At 55.9% G+C, this 14,403-nt stretch overlaps 1 protein-coding gene across 7 annotated transcripts; it reads right to left on the bottom strand.

Annotated features, from left to right (window-relative positions):
• Positions 1 to 945: 945 nt before the first annotated feature.
• NCKIPSD (NCK interacting protein with SH3 domain) lies at positions 946 to 12,941 on the bottom strand. 7 transcript variants are annotated; one of them, XM_055277829.2, is made up of 14 exons: positions 12,659 to 12,941; positions 12,129 to 12,266; positions 9,930 to 10,039; positions 9,374 to 9,578; positions 9,076 to 9,187; positions 8,322 to 8,812; positions 7,119 to 7,289; positions 6,863 to 6,949; positions 6,637 to 6,775; positions 6,440 to 6,520; positions 6,118 to 6,246; positions 5,940 to 6,032; positions 5,628 to 5,800; positions 946 to 1,850 (listed from the first exon to the last, which is right to left on the bottom strand). In XM_055277829.2, exons 1-14 carry the CDS (start codon positions 12,827 to 12,829, stop codon positions 1,647 to 1,649), a joined length of 2,304 nt encoding a protein of 767 aa, XP_055133804.1. In that variant the 5' UTR covers positions 12,830 to 12,941; the 3' UTR covers positions 946 to 1,646. The 7 variants fall into 7 exon arrangements, with proteins under 7 accessions (XP_055133804.1, XP_055133814.1, XP_055133823.1 ...); XM_055277839.2 differs by having other exon boundaries at positions 9,076 to 9,166; positions 12,659 to 12,921; XM_055277848.2 differs by lacking the exon at positions 12,129 to 12,266.
• Between the last annotated feature and the right edge of the window lie 1,462 nt (positions 12,942 to 14,403).

The following is a 14,403-nucleotide window of genomic DNA, read 5'->3' as shown; positions in this document are numbered from 1 at the left end:
GACTCTGCTCCCAGACTTAGGGTGAGAACTTCTTTGCTAACTTGAGAGCCTGCAAGAGTGAAGTTTTTGCCAAATTTTGGCCCTTAGTTCCTCTAAAACAGTAATGGAAACCTAACCCTATGCTTGTTAAGACCCTCTTTCTGCCCTACTGTGATTACCAAATCTCTGCTGAGGTTGCAAGATGAGGTGATCTTGCTGGAAACAAGGACAAATGGGGGAAGAAAATAGGGCTGGACAGGCCGAAGCATTCACAGAGGCCAGGGCTAGGAGTAGGTAGAGGCCTGCTTCATTTGAGAATAACTATGAAGGACAATAGGGTTTCAACAGGGGAGAGAGTACCGGTATTCAAAGCAAAGTGAAAGATATAAGTAAAAGATGTAAGTGGGCCAGTGCGATGGGTCACGCCTATAATCCCAGTACTTTGGGAGGCCAAGGCAGGAGGATCACCGGAACTGAGGTGTTCGAGACCCGCTTGAGCAACATAGTAGGACCCTGTCTCTACCAAAAAAAAATTTTTTTTAATTAGCTGGGCATGGTGGCTACTGTAGTTTCAGCTACTCAGGAGGCTGAGGCAGGAGGATCACTTGAGCCTGGGAGGTCAAGGCTACAGTGAGCCTGGGTAACAGAGTGAGACTGTTCCCCCCCTAAAAAAAAAAAAAAAGGAGAAAAAGAAAGATGTAAGTGTGTAAGTGAAGCCTGGAGATGCAGACACCTGCAAATGGGCTGCTGGGGGACACTTGGCTATGGCTGGGGCCCAGGAAAAGTGGGAGCTCAGGGAAGAGAGGCTAAAACAGGGCTCAAAGGGCCTTGAAGGCCAGGCCTGTCAGGGTCCATTACCTCCTCAAGCTGGAGAAGTCAGTGCAAGCTGCAGTGATGGGGTCCTAAGGCCCCAGTACTTCTGCCCATCCTCTCCCACTGTCTCCCAAGATCATACAGGGAAGCCTGTTTCCAGATGCCTGTGATTTATTTCCAAAGGAGAGCTACAGCACATAGGAAAATACACACGGCTTTTCAGTCTACATTTTTACAGAGAAAAGAGATTCGGTCATTGGCTTTCTCAGTGCCATCATCCTGTTCCATGAGGCTCCGGGATGGATGACCTGTCTCCAAGATCCCGCTTTCAAAGCAGCAGCTTGGCCAAGGCCTCTAGGGGTAGGAGTGAAGGGCAGCGACCCCCATGTGGGGGTAGGGGGGAGGATATGAGCAGCACTCACTGCAAAGCTAAGGCAAAGAATAGAGCTGGTGGGAGATGCCTCCCCTCACCCCAGGGGCATGGCTTGCTGAGGCCCAGGATACAGACCAGGAGGGGTGGGGATAGGGGTCTGGTCCAGCCTGGAGCGGCAGCAGGACTCTCAGTGTGCACATGGGTGTGGGGTGAAGAGGGGGGCATGCTGAAGAGGAAGCCTACCGGGGTATAGAGGGGCTTTAGCTTGCATATTCCCCCTGCCCCAGAACAGCTCCCAGACCATGGTCCCCAATCCTACACTTGGCCCCTCTCATAAGTTCTACTTCAGGTGAGGGTTCCTGCTCAGGTTCCTTCTGCCACCTTATCCCCTCCCACTGTCAGTGCAAAACATGCTTAGGGCCAAGCCCCTGAGTCCCCTGCACACTGACTGGAGCTGCAGGGAAGGGAGGACGGCAAGGTGCTAGCTGGGAGCCTCCCCCAGCACCGGGAATTCCTTGCACATCTCTCGGACAATCATGCGGTCCATCTGGCACTGGGGTGAGGTCTCCTCCTCATTCAGGATGCGTCGCAGTATGGCCTGCAGGTCGGGTAGCCGGTGGCGGTGCTGCAGGTAGGGCGTGGTGCGGACTACAGCATGCATCAGGGAGAGGTACTCCATGCGCAGCTGTGGGAAGAGCAGGCCAGCTCAGGGACCCCAGGGAGGTACTGCAACCACCACTGGACAGGGACAGGACCCCACTGTTCCACAGACCCCAGGGCTGTGGACCTGAACATCAGGGCTGCATCCCCAGCACCCACAATATACCTGGCACAGAATTGGTCTTCAATAGTTTTTGAGTAAGTGAATAAATGTATCATTCCAGCCACAGACAGCCCCAGGTATGCGGGCTGCCCAGAGAAGTCCTGCCCATCCTTTGAAGCTGGGTCCCTCAAGGTGCCTCTGTCTATCAGTCAGAGGCCCTCTGCTTCTCACCCTATCCTCTCTTGCCCTGGAAGATCTCGTGCACATTCACAGTTTCAAACAGTGAACCACTCTCATACCTCTCACCTAGAACTCCCCTGTGAGCTCCAGACAAGAATATTCAACTGCCCACTTGTCATCTCCTGCACATGTGACAGACCTCAAATCCACATATCCACCATCGAACTCATGATCTTTCCCATCCTCCCACAGTTGAAGGTTTTCTCATGTTCTTACCTTTAGAAAGAGCACTGTTGCCGATTCAAAAGCACAGGCCTGAAATATGGTGTCCTCTTTGCTTCTTGTCTCTCACATACCTCATATCCAAGCCATGTCTAAGACCTGGCTATCCTACCTCCTACATATGCCCTCAATTCATCTCCAACAGCCTCTCCTCCAACCTATACTCCTAGCACCTCTGGCTGAACCAGTTCCAACAGCCCTTATGATATATATATATAAATCTTTTTTTTTTTTTTTTGAGACAGGGTCTCCTGCTGTCACCAGGCTGGAGTGCAGTGGCACGATCTCGGCTCACTGCAACCTCTGACTCCTGGGTTCAAGCAATTCTCCTGCCTCAGCCTCCCAAATAGCTGGGATTACAGGCAGACACCAAAATGCCCTGCTAATTTTTGTATTTTTTTTTTTAGAAGAGATGGGGTTTCGCCATGTTGGCCAGGTTGGTCTCAAACTCCAGACCTCAAGTGATCCGCCCACCTCGGCCTCCCAAAGTGCTGGGATTACAGGCGTGAACTACCACGCCTGGCCAGCCCTTATGACTTGACAGCTTGTTCTCACAGAGACCTCCAATCCACTGACCTGACCTAGCACTATGTCTGCTTCCCTCAACATCCCTCATTTCTCTCTTTACCTTTAATTAGAGGAATAATACCAAAACCTCCTTTAGGCAGCACACCCTGCTAAGTCCCAGCCCTGGGAGTCATACTGAGGTGCCTGCACATCACACGCCAGTGTCTAAGCTATAGACAAATGCAGAGCCATGTGCAGGCCTGAATGTCACTCACCACCACAAACCTCAAATGGACACGCAGCACTGCCTGAGCCTCCCACTGCTTTTCTCTGCTGTGTCACTCTCCCTTAGAGTAGTAACAATGCCCACCTTCTCTGTCTTCGAAACCTACCTACCTCGTCAGCTGGCCTTGTGCTTCATAGAGAATACAGAAATAATCTTGCAGAAACCCGTCTTTCCCCTCAGTACCCACATCTCACCTGTCCCTACCAGAATGGGCGGCCCTAGCTCCTGTCCATGTAAGCCTGGACCTGGACTCTCCCCTCCTGCCCCATCCACTTGACTCCTATGGTGGCTCATCATCTCCAACACATCATCCATCTCTCTGTGCTTGCTGGATCATTCCCTCTGGCTCAGAACATGCACCGTCATCCCTACCATTTTTGTTTTTGTTTTTTAAAGAGACAAGGTCTGGCTTTGTTGCCCAGGCTGGAGTGCAATGACACAATTGTGGCTCAATGCAGCCTTGACCTCCTGGGCTCCAGTAATCTTCCCACTTCAGCCTCCAAAGTAGTTGGAATTACAGGTGCATACCACCATGCCCAGCTAATTTTATTTTTTACTGTGGTCCATCAGGCTATACAGAGGTCTCATTATGTTGCCCAGGCTGATCTTGAACTCATGGACTCAAGTGGTCCTCCCGCTTCAGCCTCCCAAAGTGCTGGGATTATAGGCATGAGCCACCACACCTGGCCATCATCCCCCATCTGTCGCCTAGGCTGGAGTGCAGTGGTGTGATCTTGGCTCACAGCAACTTCCACCTCCCGGGTTCAAGCAATTCTCCCGCCTCGGCCTCCCAAGTAGCTGGGATTACAGGCTCCCACAGCCATGCCCAGCTAATTTTTCTATTTTTCGTATTTTGTATTTTTAGTAGAGACCATGTTGGCCAGGCTGGTCTCGAATTCCTGACCTCAAGTGATCCACCCACCTCGGCCTCCCAAAGTGCTGGGATTACAGGCATGAGCCACCGCGCTTGGCCAACATCCCCCATCTTCAAAACACTCTCCCTGGCCAGGCACGGTGGCTCACACCTGTAATCCCAACACTTTGGGAGGCTGAGGCAGGTGGATTGCATGAGGTCAGGAGTTCAAGACCAGCCTGGCCAACATGGCGAAACCCTGTCTCTACTAAAATATAAAAATTAGCTGGGTGTGGTAGTGGGTGCCTGTAATTCCAGCAACTTGGGAGGCTGAGGCAGGAGAATCACTTGAACCCAGGAGGCGGAGGTTACAGTGAGCCAGGATTGTGCCACTACACTCCAGCCTTGGCAACAGAGGGAGACAAACAAACAAACAAAAACAAAAAAACCACTCTCCCTATCCCCATGTGATCTCTCTCCAGCAACCTCCCTCCCATTTTTCTCTTCCCCTTAATAGAAAATTCATAAGAGTTGTCTCCATTTACTGCTTCCAACCCTCCCCTCATTTCTACTCCCCAATAGCTTCAAGCTCTCTCAAACTTTCATTCAGACTCTCCTTCTTGCACCCCACTGACACTGCTTGTCAGGCACCACTGACCTCTGTGTGGTGAATCCAATGGCCAACCCCAGTTTCGCTCAGGCTCCTAACGGTATAGAGATGGCTGATCATCTTCCTCTAAACGTGGCTTTGGGCTCCCGCTTTCTTGGTTCTCTTCCTGGGTTTCTCCCTAGTTGTTTCAGCTGTGCCCAGGGCTGCAGCCCGAACTTCCCGCTGACCTGCCTATCTATGTCATTTCTGAGGCAATCACATAGTCACAGGCTTCCCATCGTATCTCTGCATAGACAACTCCAAAATGTCTCTCTAGTCTCAACTCATTCCCCACTGCCTCCCTGATGCCCTTGGTACCTGGGTGTCTAGCAGGTATCTCCTCATTCTTGACATATTCAAAACACAACTCTCTATTTCCCCCCAAGAAGTTCTCCCAGCCTCCCCAACTTCAAAAATCAGCACTTCATCCATCTAGCTGCTCAAGATAAATCAAGCAGCAAGCCCTGCCAGATCCACTTACTAAACACTCCACAGCTGGCCTCTTCTCGCCACTGCCACTGCCATGGCCTATCCCGTCCCCACCCCATCCATGCCACCTGGACTACTGTGGCTGCTTCCTCCCTGGCTGGCTTCCACTCTGCTGGCACGGAGTTAATTCCATGTGGGATGTTAATCACATCACATTCCCTGTTCCTGAGGAGATCACAACCTCTTGCAGCAGCCTCCAAGGCTTTGTGTAAACTCCACCCTCCATGCCTCATCTCCCTCCACTCCCTCCTCTCCAGCCTCCTCCAGCCGCACCACCTCCAGATCACCTCATGGCTGGCTCCTTTGGGTCTTGGTGCACCTATCATGGCCTCCTACACTTACCTGGCTCCAGCAGTGGCGTTGCCCCCTCACCTCCACTCAATGTCATGTCCCCCACCATTTTGTTTCCGTTTCCACACAGTGATCCCCCCTGCTGCAGCCACCTCCAGGCACCTTGTCTCCCGGTGACAAGTCTGCGATGTGCCGCACAGTGATGTCAATGAGAGCCATCATGTCTGTGTGGTAGAAGATGGCAGCTGTGGCCGGGCTGCCAAACACGTCCTGCAGGAACTTGAGGACAGAGTGTGGCGGCTGTGGCTCATGTTTGAAGATGCGCACAGGGTCATCTAGGAGGCAGGGGTCATAGCGGTCAGGGTGGACCTTGTGGGGGTCCCAGAGTCACCCCAGGGGTTACGGGAGTCATTGCAGGGGTCATGGAGTCACAGGGCATCGAAGTGGTACCCGCGCAGATTCCCGGGCCCTCACCCCCTCTGTTCAGGAGCAACAACAGCTTCTCGGAGAAGATCTTGACATTGGCATGTTTGCTCAGGGCAGCCATGATGACATTCTGGTCAGGGGCTAAGGAAAGACATAGGTATAGACAGGGTGCTGAGCCTGAGAGCCACCATGTGCTCAGCCACCACCCGGCCAGGCCCCACCCCACCTGGCAGGTGCAGGTTGAGAGCCAGAAGCAGGTTCACACAGAGGTCCGGCAGCTGCTCTGTGGTGTCCAAGGGCAGCCCATCCTCGACGATGCTCAGTAGGAACTGGGCGAAAGGCATGCCCAGGTGCTCTGGGAGGGGGGCGCACAGAAGTCGGCAGCTCCATTCCCCCCCGACCCCCGCACCACCCACCCTTCCTGGCTTTCTGTGAGCCTTGGGGATAGCCTATCCCTGCTAGGCTGTGTAGTCAGCAGGTCCCAAGCCCTCAGGCAATGGGCCCTGGCTTAGGACCTGTGATCAGCTGGTCGGCGACTGCATTCTTACCATAGTGTGCATAGGGCACTGCCTCTCCCATGGAGAAGACCATGGCCAGGATGAGAGCAGAGTAACAGAGTTTCTGGTGGTCTGGGGGGACAAGGCAGGCAGTCAGAGTCCCCAAAGATGACAGGAAACCCCAGCAGATGGCAGGAACACCCTCCAGATAGCAGGAAGTTCCCTCCTACCCCGCCCTCCAGCCTCACCCTGCGTGTCTGTCTGCATGTCCCTCGCCAGCTCCACAGGCAGCACGGATGACACAAGCGTGGAGATGATGGCTGCATCCAGGCTGCACATGGCGCCGAAGCACTTGAGGAGCAGCAGCCGCAGTGATGCTCGGTGTTCCTGGCAGGGAACCCTGCGTGCTCAGTGCCTGGAACTCCCCCACTATCGAGGTCTCTCCATTACCCCTCCCCTCCATCCTGCACATACCATTTGGTAATAGGCCACCAAGGCCAGGACAGACTCGAACTCGTTTCTCTTGCACATTTTCTTGCAAACTTCAGGGTCTGCATCAGTCTACAGAAATGAGGAAGTGAGAGCATCAGCCAGCATGAGTGGAGCTGTGCAGCCACCCAAGAGGGCTGAGCACATATATGTAGGGGAGACTCCTAGCACTGTGAGGGATGCTACAGTGTGGGGGCCACTGTTCCCCATGTGGGGTATGTGTGTGAGCCCCCACCCTTACCAGAATATGCAGCAGCTCCTCCAGGTAGCAGCGGATGACACCCTCGTCCTCATATAGTGCCCAACTGCGCTGCTGGGCGTCGTCCTTACGTCGAGCCAGGTCTGCAAAGATCACCTCCAGCCTCTGCTGGTCGTGGCAGACCTGCCCTGAGGGCAGGGCCGTGCTGAGGTCCTAGCGGGAGAGGGCAAGGCGTGACTCAGCACACTCCCTGCTCCAAGGCCTGGAGAGTCCATCTGTGGACTTTTACTCCGTGAACTCAAGTCCCTCCTGGCCCACACTGGACAGGGGGCTCAACTCCGGTCTTGATGACCTCCCAGGACAGGAGTCAATAGGAGACTCATCTGTAGGGGGCTTTCAACAGCTCGCCTCTCATCCCAGACCTGGATAAACACCTCCAACTAGGAGGGCCATGAACTCTGTCACTGCCAGAATGTGACTCTGAGACCTCACTCTCCCATTCCACACAAAATGGCACAGGCCTGTCATCTACCAACTTGCCACATTTTCCTTGAACCCTGCTGACCAGGCACTGGCTATTGTGCCCAGCACAGCCAAGCCCATTGGCCCACTCCCCAACACCCAAACCAGAATAAGAGGAACCATGGAGCACTAAAGAGGGACTTTGGTCTGTCTGACCCCCATCATGTATGCTGGGCTCACTGCCCCCATCCTGCTCATGAGTGCCAAGGATCCCACCCATCCCATGATGCCCACACACCTCACTCCCTCTCGTCCAAGTCAGCACCTAGGACTCCATCACAGCTCTCCCAGCACCCATGTCTCTTACTGCCAAGGTCAGCAAGGCACTACTCTCACCCATGCCGTGTCCATTCCTTCCCTGCAGCCAGACAGAACTCTTGGCCACCCGCATCTGGTCTTATCTGTCACCTGCCCCAGGTCTCACCTCCTCCTACAGCACCCACTCCCTCACTCCCTGTGTTCCAGTCCTGCAGGCCTTGTTCCACTTCCTCCCACGAGCCAGGCTCAGTCCTGCCTTGTGGCCCTTGTCCAGGCTGTGCATCTGCCTGGAATGCTTGTCCTTCCTTTCTGCTTCAGAAATCAGCTCAACGTCCCCAGTGCCCAGCACATTAAGAGCTCAGAGCCAGAGCTTGAGAAATACCTGTAACATACAGGCTGGACAAGTGTGTGACGGTGGGAACAGGGTGGGTAGCAGGATGGCCCTGCTGTGCCGCCCACCCTCACCTTGCCCTCTACGAGTGAGAGGAGGACCTGCTCCATGACTGGTGAGCTGGCCGGCACGGAGGCCTGGATGTGACCCACTACGACACCGATGGCCACCCGGCATAATTCGTGGCTCAGGCCAGTGTTTCTCCGCACCAGCTCCATCAGCTCGGCGCCAATGGTCCTGGGCACAGCCACCTCAGCTGCTGCCTTCTCCTCTGTGGTCCCCAGGCTCAGTGTACCCAGGGCTTCCAGGTCATCAGAGGCTGAGGTTGTACCAGTTGCCACTTCTTCTGCAGGGGGTTCAGGTGCTGATGCCTTGGAGGGATGGGGCTGGACTTGGGACACAGTGGTGTGGGTGCCTCGGCGGGGCACAGGTGGGGGTGTGGGTGAGCAGCTGGAGCCTGGTTCAGTTGGGCTGGAGCCAGTATAGAGCGTGTCAAGGGAGGTGCTGCTGACTGAGGAGCCGCTGGACACAGAGTTACTCCCGGAGGGCGTGGTGTTGTGGCCACCTGTGAGCAGTGAGTAGAAGCTGTGCCAGGGCAGCCCCCTGGAAAACCATACCCTTCACAGCCCAGATCCCTGTCCCCTAACACAGGGCCTAGTTTCTGTGCTAGGCACTGTCTCCTCACAAAGCCCAGAGCCCCTAATTGCCCCAACATGGGAGTCCTGTCCTCTTCCCAAGCTTAGAGCCTCCATCTCCCTGACACAGGCAGAACAACCATTCCAAGCATAGGGTGCCTCCACCTGAATTCCCCTAACCCTGCCTTCTTACCACTCCCAGAGGCCATTAGGGCCTCGCGGTCTCGGCGCTTCACTGGTGGGGGCGGTGTGGCAGGTGCTGCTCGGCGAGGCTGTGGTGGGATCTGGGAAGATGGAAGTGGGATCTGGAAGATGGAAGTAGGATCTTGGAGGACAGACTGACATCTAGAGCGGCAGCCAGGCTCGGGACCTGCCATAGTGGGCAGGACTATGGCTCTGGGCCGCATCACTCCTGAGTGGACCCCTTGAGCCTCTGGATGAAGCCTCAAGTCCCACCCACCTCCCTTCTCCAGGATGTCCTCACCACACACCTGGTAGAGGCCTCCATCTGCCCCAAGATGCTCAGAACTGGGTAGGCTGTGCTGCCGCTCGAACCCAGCTCGACACACCCCATTGGGCTGCCTGGCCGCAGCAGCATCCAAGTGGTGGTCACTGGTTGATGGGGTCATAACTGCAACACTGGAGGCTGAAGGGCCTCTGCGTGACAGGGTCTCTTTCCGGTGGTGGATCAGCTTCCTGATGGAGGGACAGGAAGACTATTGGGGGGGTTGCATCTCACAGCTCAAAGTCCTCATATGCCCCTGTGGGATGCTGGGACCCCATAGCCCAGGCCCCTCAGACATCCCCATCTCCTCCATGCTTCACCCCAGCCTGCTGTACCCCATACTATCCTCAGTCCTGCGCTCTGCACACCCCTGGTGCTCACTGAAGGACCCGACCCCACCATGCTCACTGGGAGGTGCCACTCCCCCACCACCCCTGCCAACCCTCGCATCTCCCAGGCCCACCTGCCCCATGACACTCATTGAAGAACCCCACCCCACCATGCTCACCGGGAAGTCCCACTCCACTCCCCTCAACACTCACTGGAGGACTCCACGCTGTTCCAGGCTGTACTTGCCACCATCCCGCATGGCTGTGTTGTGTACAGCCTCGATGGCCCGGTCAATGGCCTGGAGGACATCCTGCTCCAGGCCCTGGGGGGGCAGGGGACAGCAGTTAGACCTGAAGGCCAAACGGAGGTGCTCAGCCCAGACCCAGCCCGAGATAGAACCCAGGGCAGAGAACCAATATAGCTAAAGCCTGGAATGCTAGACATAGCACAGAAAGTTGAACCAGAATATGGAATGGGGTTCTCAAACTGTATCACTCAGGGAGCTGAGGCACAGGGTGACCCCCATGCTGCCACATTACATATTAGGTCCTGATCAAGATTTTACCCCACAGCAAGGCTCTTGGCTAAGATGTTTCTGAAAATCAGGGGTCTAAAGCAAAAACATAGCCCAGGGGCTCCCAGCTTGCGGCCAGGAGTGCATACCTAGTCTATCCCTGGTCTTGGCTCAGAGCCCAGGTTGAGATGCCAAACAGGAAGTCTCCAGTATCTGGAATCCTTAATACATCACTCTGCATCTTGCTGATCTTTCACAAAACCAAGGTCATACCCTAGAACAGCCCTGTCCTTGTAAGGGCCCTCTGTAAGCCGTGGGAGCTGAGAATGGGTCAAAGGGACTTACCCTCCCCAACCCTGCTGCTGGCCCTCATCCCCACAAGGTGTCTCAGTAAGCTTCCAGACCCGCCCTGGGAAGCAGTTCTGTGTTTGTGGCAAAGGATAAACATGAGAGACGGGCCTAGCCCCTGCTCCAGGCTCTGTATTGCCATCCCCAACATTCCAGGGGTCCAGTCTACTTTGCCTATCTGGCATGGGGAGTGTAGGGTAGCAGCTATCAAACCAGCTACCCCCAGCCCTCCCCTGGCCCTGGCACACGTAGTCCATCAGGCTACATAGGAGCCCCAGAGCTGAGATGAACTCACTCCACCATGGGTTTGAGAAGCTTCCCTGATGGGGACAGACAGGTGGGCACAGAGGTCAGCAAAGCCCTCCAGGTGGTATGAGGTGTGCCAGAGTGCAGGGAGAGGAGACAGGGGGACACAAAGACACACACACACACACAGACAGAGAGAGAGAGAGAAAGAAAGGAATGGGGAAAGAGAAGGAGCTCAGAGAGGAATGGAGAGGCAGACAGAGGGAAACAACGCAGAAAGAAACAGAGCCAGAGCCAGAGTGTGGGGGGAGCCGGAGGAAGAAACAAAAACACACACATGTGGAGTCGGAACGACACACGCAGAGAGGCACAGAGTCGCAGCAATCCAGACAGAAAGAGACACGCAGAAAGAAACAGAGACAGTGACAGAGAAGATGGTAGCCTCTCTGCCCTCCCCAAACACCTTGCCCCACTGGTCCTGGCTGGGGGCAGGGAACTCACAGGCCCTTGACCTATGCCCAGTAGGGGAAGAGACAGGACTTTTCCTCAGAGGCCTTCAACGAGACCCCATTCCCAAAAAGGTTGGGTCTGACACACTTACTGGGTCTGACACACAGCAGCCATGGTGTCCATGGCCCCCACTCCCACCCCTGGCACTCCTAGATGGGATCACGCCAAGGGTCTATGAAGAAGCCCCTAGGCCCCCAGGGCCCATCCTCCCTGGTAAGACCAGATGACACTTCCAAATTTATCCCGTTATTTCTGTCCTGAACTGGGCTGGGACAGGATGTTTCCTAAAGGATAAGGACTAGGACAGGGCGGGGGAGTCTGGCACAGGCCTGGCAGCTCTGGGCCCTTCTTCCTCCTGTGGTCAGAATAGACCAGCTGGAGATACCGCATCCCAACCCCCGCAGCAGGGCTACTCTTAGGGAAACAGGAACTGGGACTGCAGCTTCCACTGGAAGGAAATGGGGCCACAGTCAGACCGGGGAAGCTATAAGAACTCACTTCGTCACAATGGGAGCAGTCCCCACTCCAGGCTGGGAACAAGAAGGGATGGAGCCCCTCACTTTCAAAGGAAGAAAGTTTGAGAAGTCAGGGTTGGGGAGTGGAGGGAGCAGTGCCAGACAGTGTCAGCAGGGGCATGGGTCCTTGGTTCAAATACGGTTGGGAGGGCCTTAAGAAGAGCTTAGAGGGTGGCTGAATACAGGCTAGTGAAAGACACTGAAGTACCAAAGCTTGGGTGTCACATAGGGGATGGAGGTGTCTATGGTTCTAGGGTCCAAGTTCGGCGGTTGAGGACCTGGAGGATGGCTGGGGAAACAGGTGGTGTCCAAGGTGGTCCAGGTCTCAGTGGTGGCTCCAACCGGGGGCAAGGTGCGGGGTTGGGGGAAGAAGGAAGGGGGGAAGGGAGGGAGGGAGGGAGGTTGGTTGTGGGGTCCTAGGAATACAGAGAAGGGGCATATTAAGGATCTGGGGTCTCAGGGATTTGAATAATTGGCCAGGATTCGGTGGGGCTTAGGGTCGCCATTCAGATGGCGGACTCGATACTGAAGGGTCTGGGGTCCTGAGGAGTCTCAGTCCCAGAGTTAGGCTTTTGGTCGATCGGGAGTTGGTCTGTTAAGGGCCTGGTCTTTTGTGGGTGATGCTGACTCTTGGGGTCTCAGTCCCCGTGGGTCCGGGGGTCTCAGGGTCAGGTTATCAAACTCCTTGTCTGATAGAGGTCCTGGCCTCGGGTCCCGGAAAGGGTGGGGTCCCTGGGTCGGTTCCGCGGGGCTGTGAAGGGGTCCTGCACCAGGGGCGCGGAGGCCGGGCGGGAAGGGGCGCACTCACCTGCAGGCGGCGCAGGTAGGCTGGCGGCACGTAACCCGTCTCACCACTGCGCGCCCGCGCTGCCAGCCACCAGTGCGCGCTGCTTCGCTCTAGCACCAGGAAGGTCTCGCCCGCGGCGAACGCCAGCGCGTTGGGCTCCGCCGAGCGGAACGCGTACAGCGCGCGGTACATGGGGCCGGGCAAGGCAGGTGCAGGGAAGGTGGCAACGGCTGCGGATCCACAACGCCAGGCCGGGAGCGCCGAGCCGCGCCGCGCTCGCCCCGCCCCGTGACACACCACGCAGGCGCGCGCGCGCCCGCCCGCCGAAGCCCCGCCCCGGGCTCTATCGTTCCACGCATCGGAGAGCAGCGCCCCCGCGCGGCCCCAAGAGGTGCGGCGGGGCTGGGGTCGACAGCTGGCTGTCTCCTCTGGTCCCTCCCGGCTCCAGGCCCCTCATCCCCGGACCCCGCACCCTCACTCCTCACGCCGGCCTCGGCTTCACCCGTCCAGCCCTCTGCTCCCTTTCCCCGCTTAAGTCCGAGCGCTGCGTCCCGTCCTACCTCCCGGTGAAAGCGCGCTCCGCTCGTAGAGGGTGCGCCCCTGCCGCCCTGGGGCAGTGGGTCCCATCTACTAATTGCAAGGACGGCGACCTCGAAAGGATGATCTTGCTGATCCGACACTTGGAAGCCCCCTCAGGGCCCGGCTCTCGGTGTGTCTAGGCCTCACCACCTCTCTTCACCGAGTGCCGGTGGTGGCCAGTGGGGAGCAAGTGTGGGGAGAAGGGGGCCATAAAAACAGAAACCAGGCGGGGCTATTCCCCATCTTTGCTCCCCACCCCACTCCTCCTCTCTCTTCAGCCATGTCTGGTTTTCTCTATATTGGGCCTTTGCATGTTCTGTTCCCTCTACCTGGGACACTTTTCCCTTCCCTCTCCTGTAGTATTTGTCCGTCAAGCTCCCACCCCATCAATCGCTATCATCTTGCTGTGTTTTATTGTCTTCATAGGACTTAAGATTTGCGATGTCCCTTTCTGAGAGCATAGAGGAGGGCTGAAAGAGGGAGTGGGATACCACGGTGGCCTTAAGAGCCTATTTGGCCGGGCGCGGTGGCTCACGCTTGTAATCCCAGCACTTTGGGAGGCCGAGGCGGGCGGATCACGAGGTCAGGAGATCGAGACCACGGTGAAACCCCGTCTCTACTAAAAATACAAAAAATTAGCCGGGCGTGGTGGCGGGCGCCTGTAGTCCCAGCTACTCGGAGAGGCTGAGGCAGGAGAATGGCGTGAACCCGGGAGGCGGAGCTTGCAGTGAGCCGAGATTGCGCCACTGCACTCCAGCCTGGGTGACAGAGCGAGACTCCGTCTCAAAAAAAAAAAAAAAAAAAAAAAAAAAAGAGCCTATTTGATCCACCCAGCTTTCCAGTCAGCCCAGATCTCCAGGTATATGAAACCCTTGTAATAAGAGTGCCTGGAAGACCCAGGGAAGACCTCAGGGTCCTGGAGAGACGGTGGCTGAGAATGGTCCAGCTACACTCCACAGGAAGCCCGAGCCCAGGAAGCAGGGGGCGTGTACAGGCCAGTGTGTGCAAGTTTTCTATTTTTATCTGTATTTATTTTTTGAGACAGGGTCTTGCTCTGTTGTCCAGGCTGGAGTGCAGTGGGATGATCAAGCTCATTGCAGCCTTCATCTTCCAGGCTCAAGCCTACTGTCTCTGGGACTACAGGCATGCACCACCAGTCAGCTAATTTTTTTTTTTTTTTTTTTTTT

Source organism: Symphalangus syndactylus, chromosome 1 (genome assembly GCF_028878055.3).
Source record: "Symphalangus syndactylus isolate Jambi chromosome 1, NHGRI_mSymSyn1-v2.1_pri, whole genome shotgun sequence".
Classification (NCBI taxonomy): Eukaryota; Metazoa; Chordata; class Mammalia; order Primates; family Hylobatidae; genus Symphalangus; species Symphalangus syndactylus.
The sequence above is the reverse complement of the archived record's forward strand: the minus strand, read 5'-3'. Positions and strand labels throughout refer to the sequence as shown.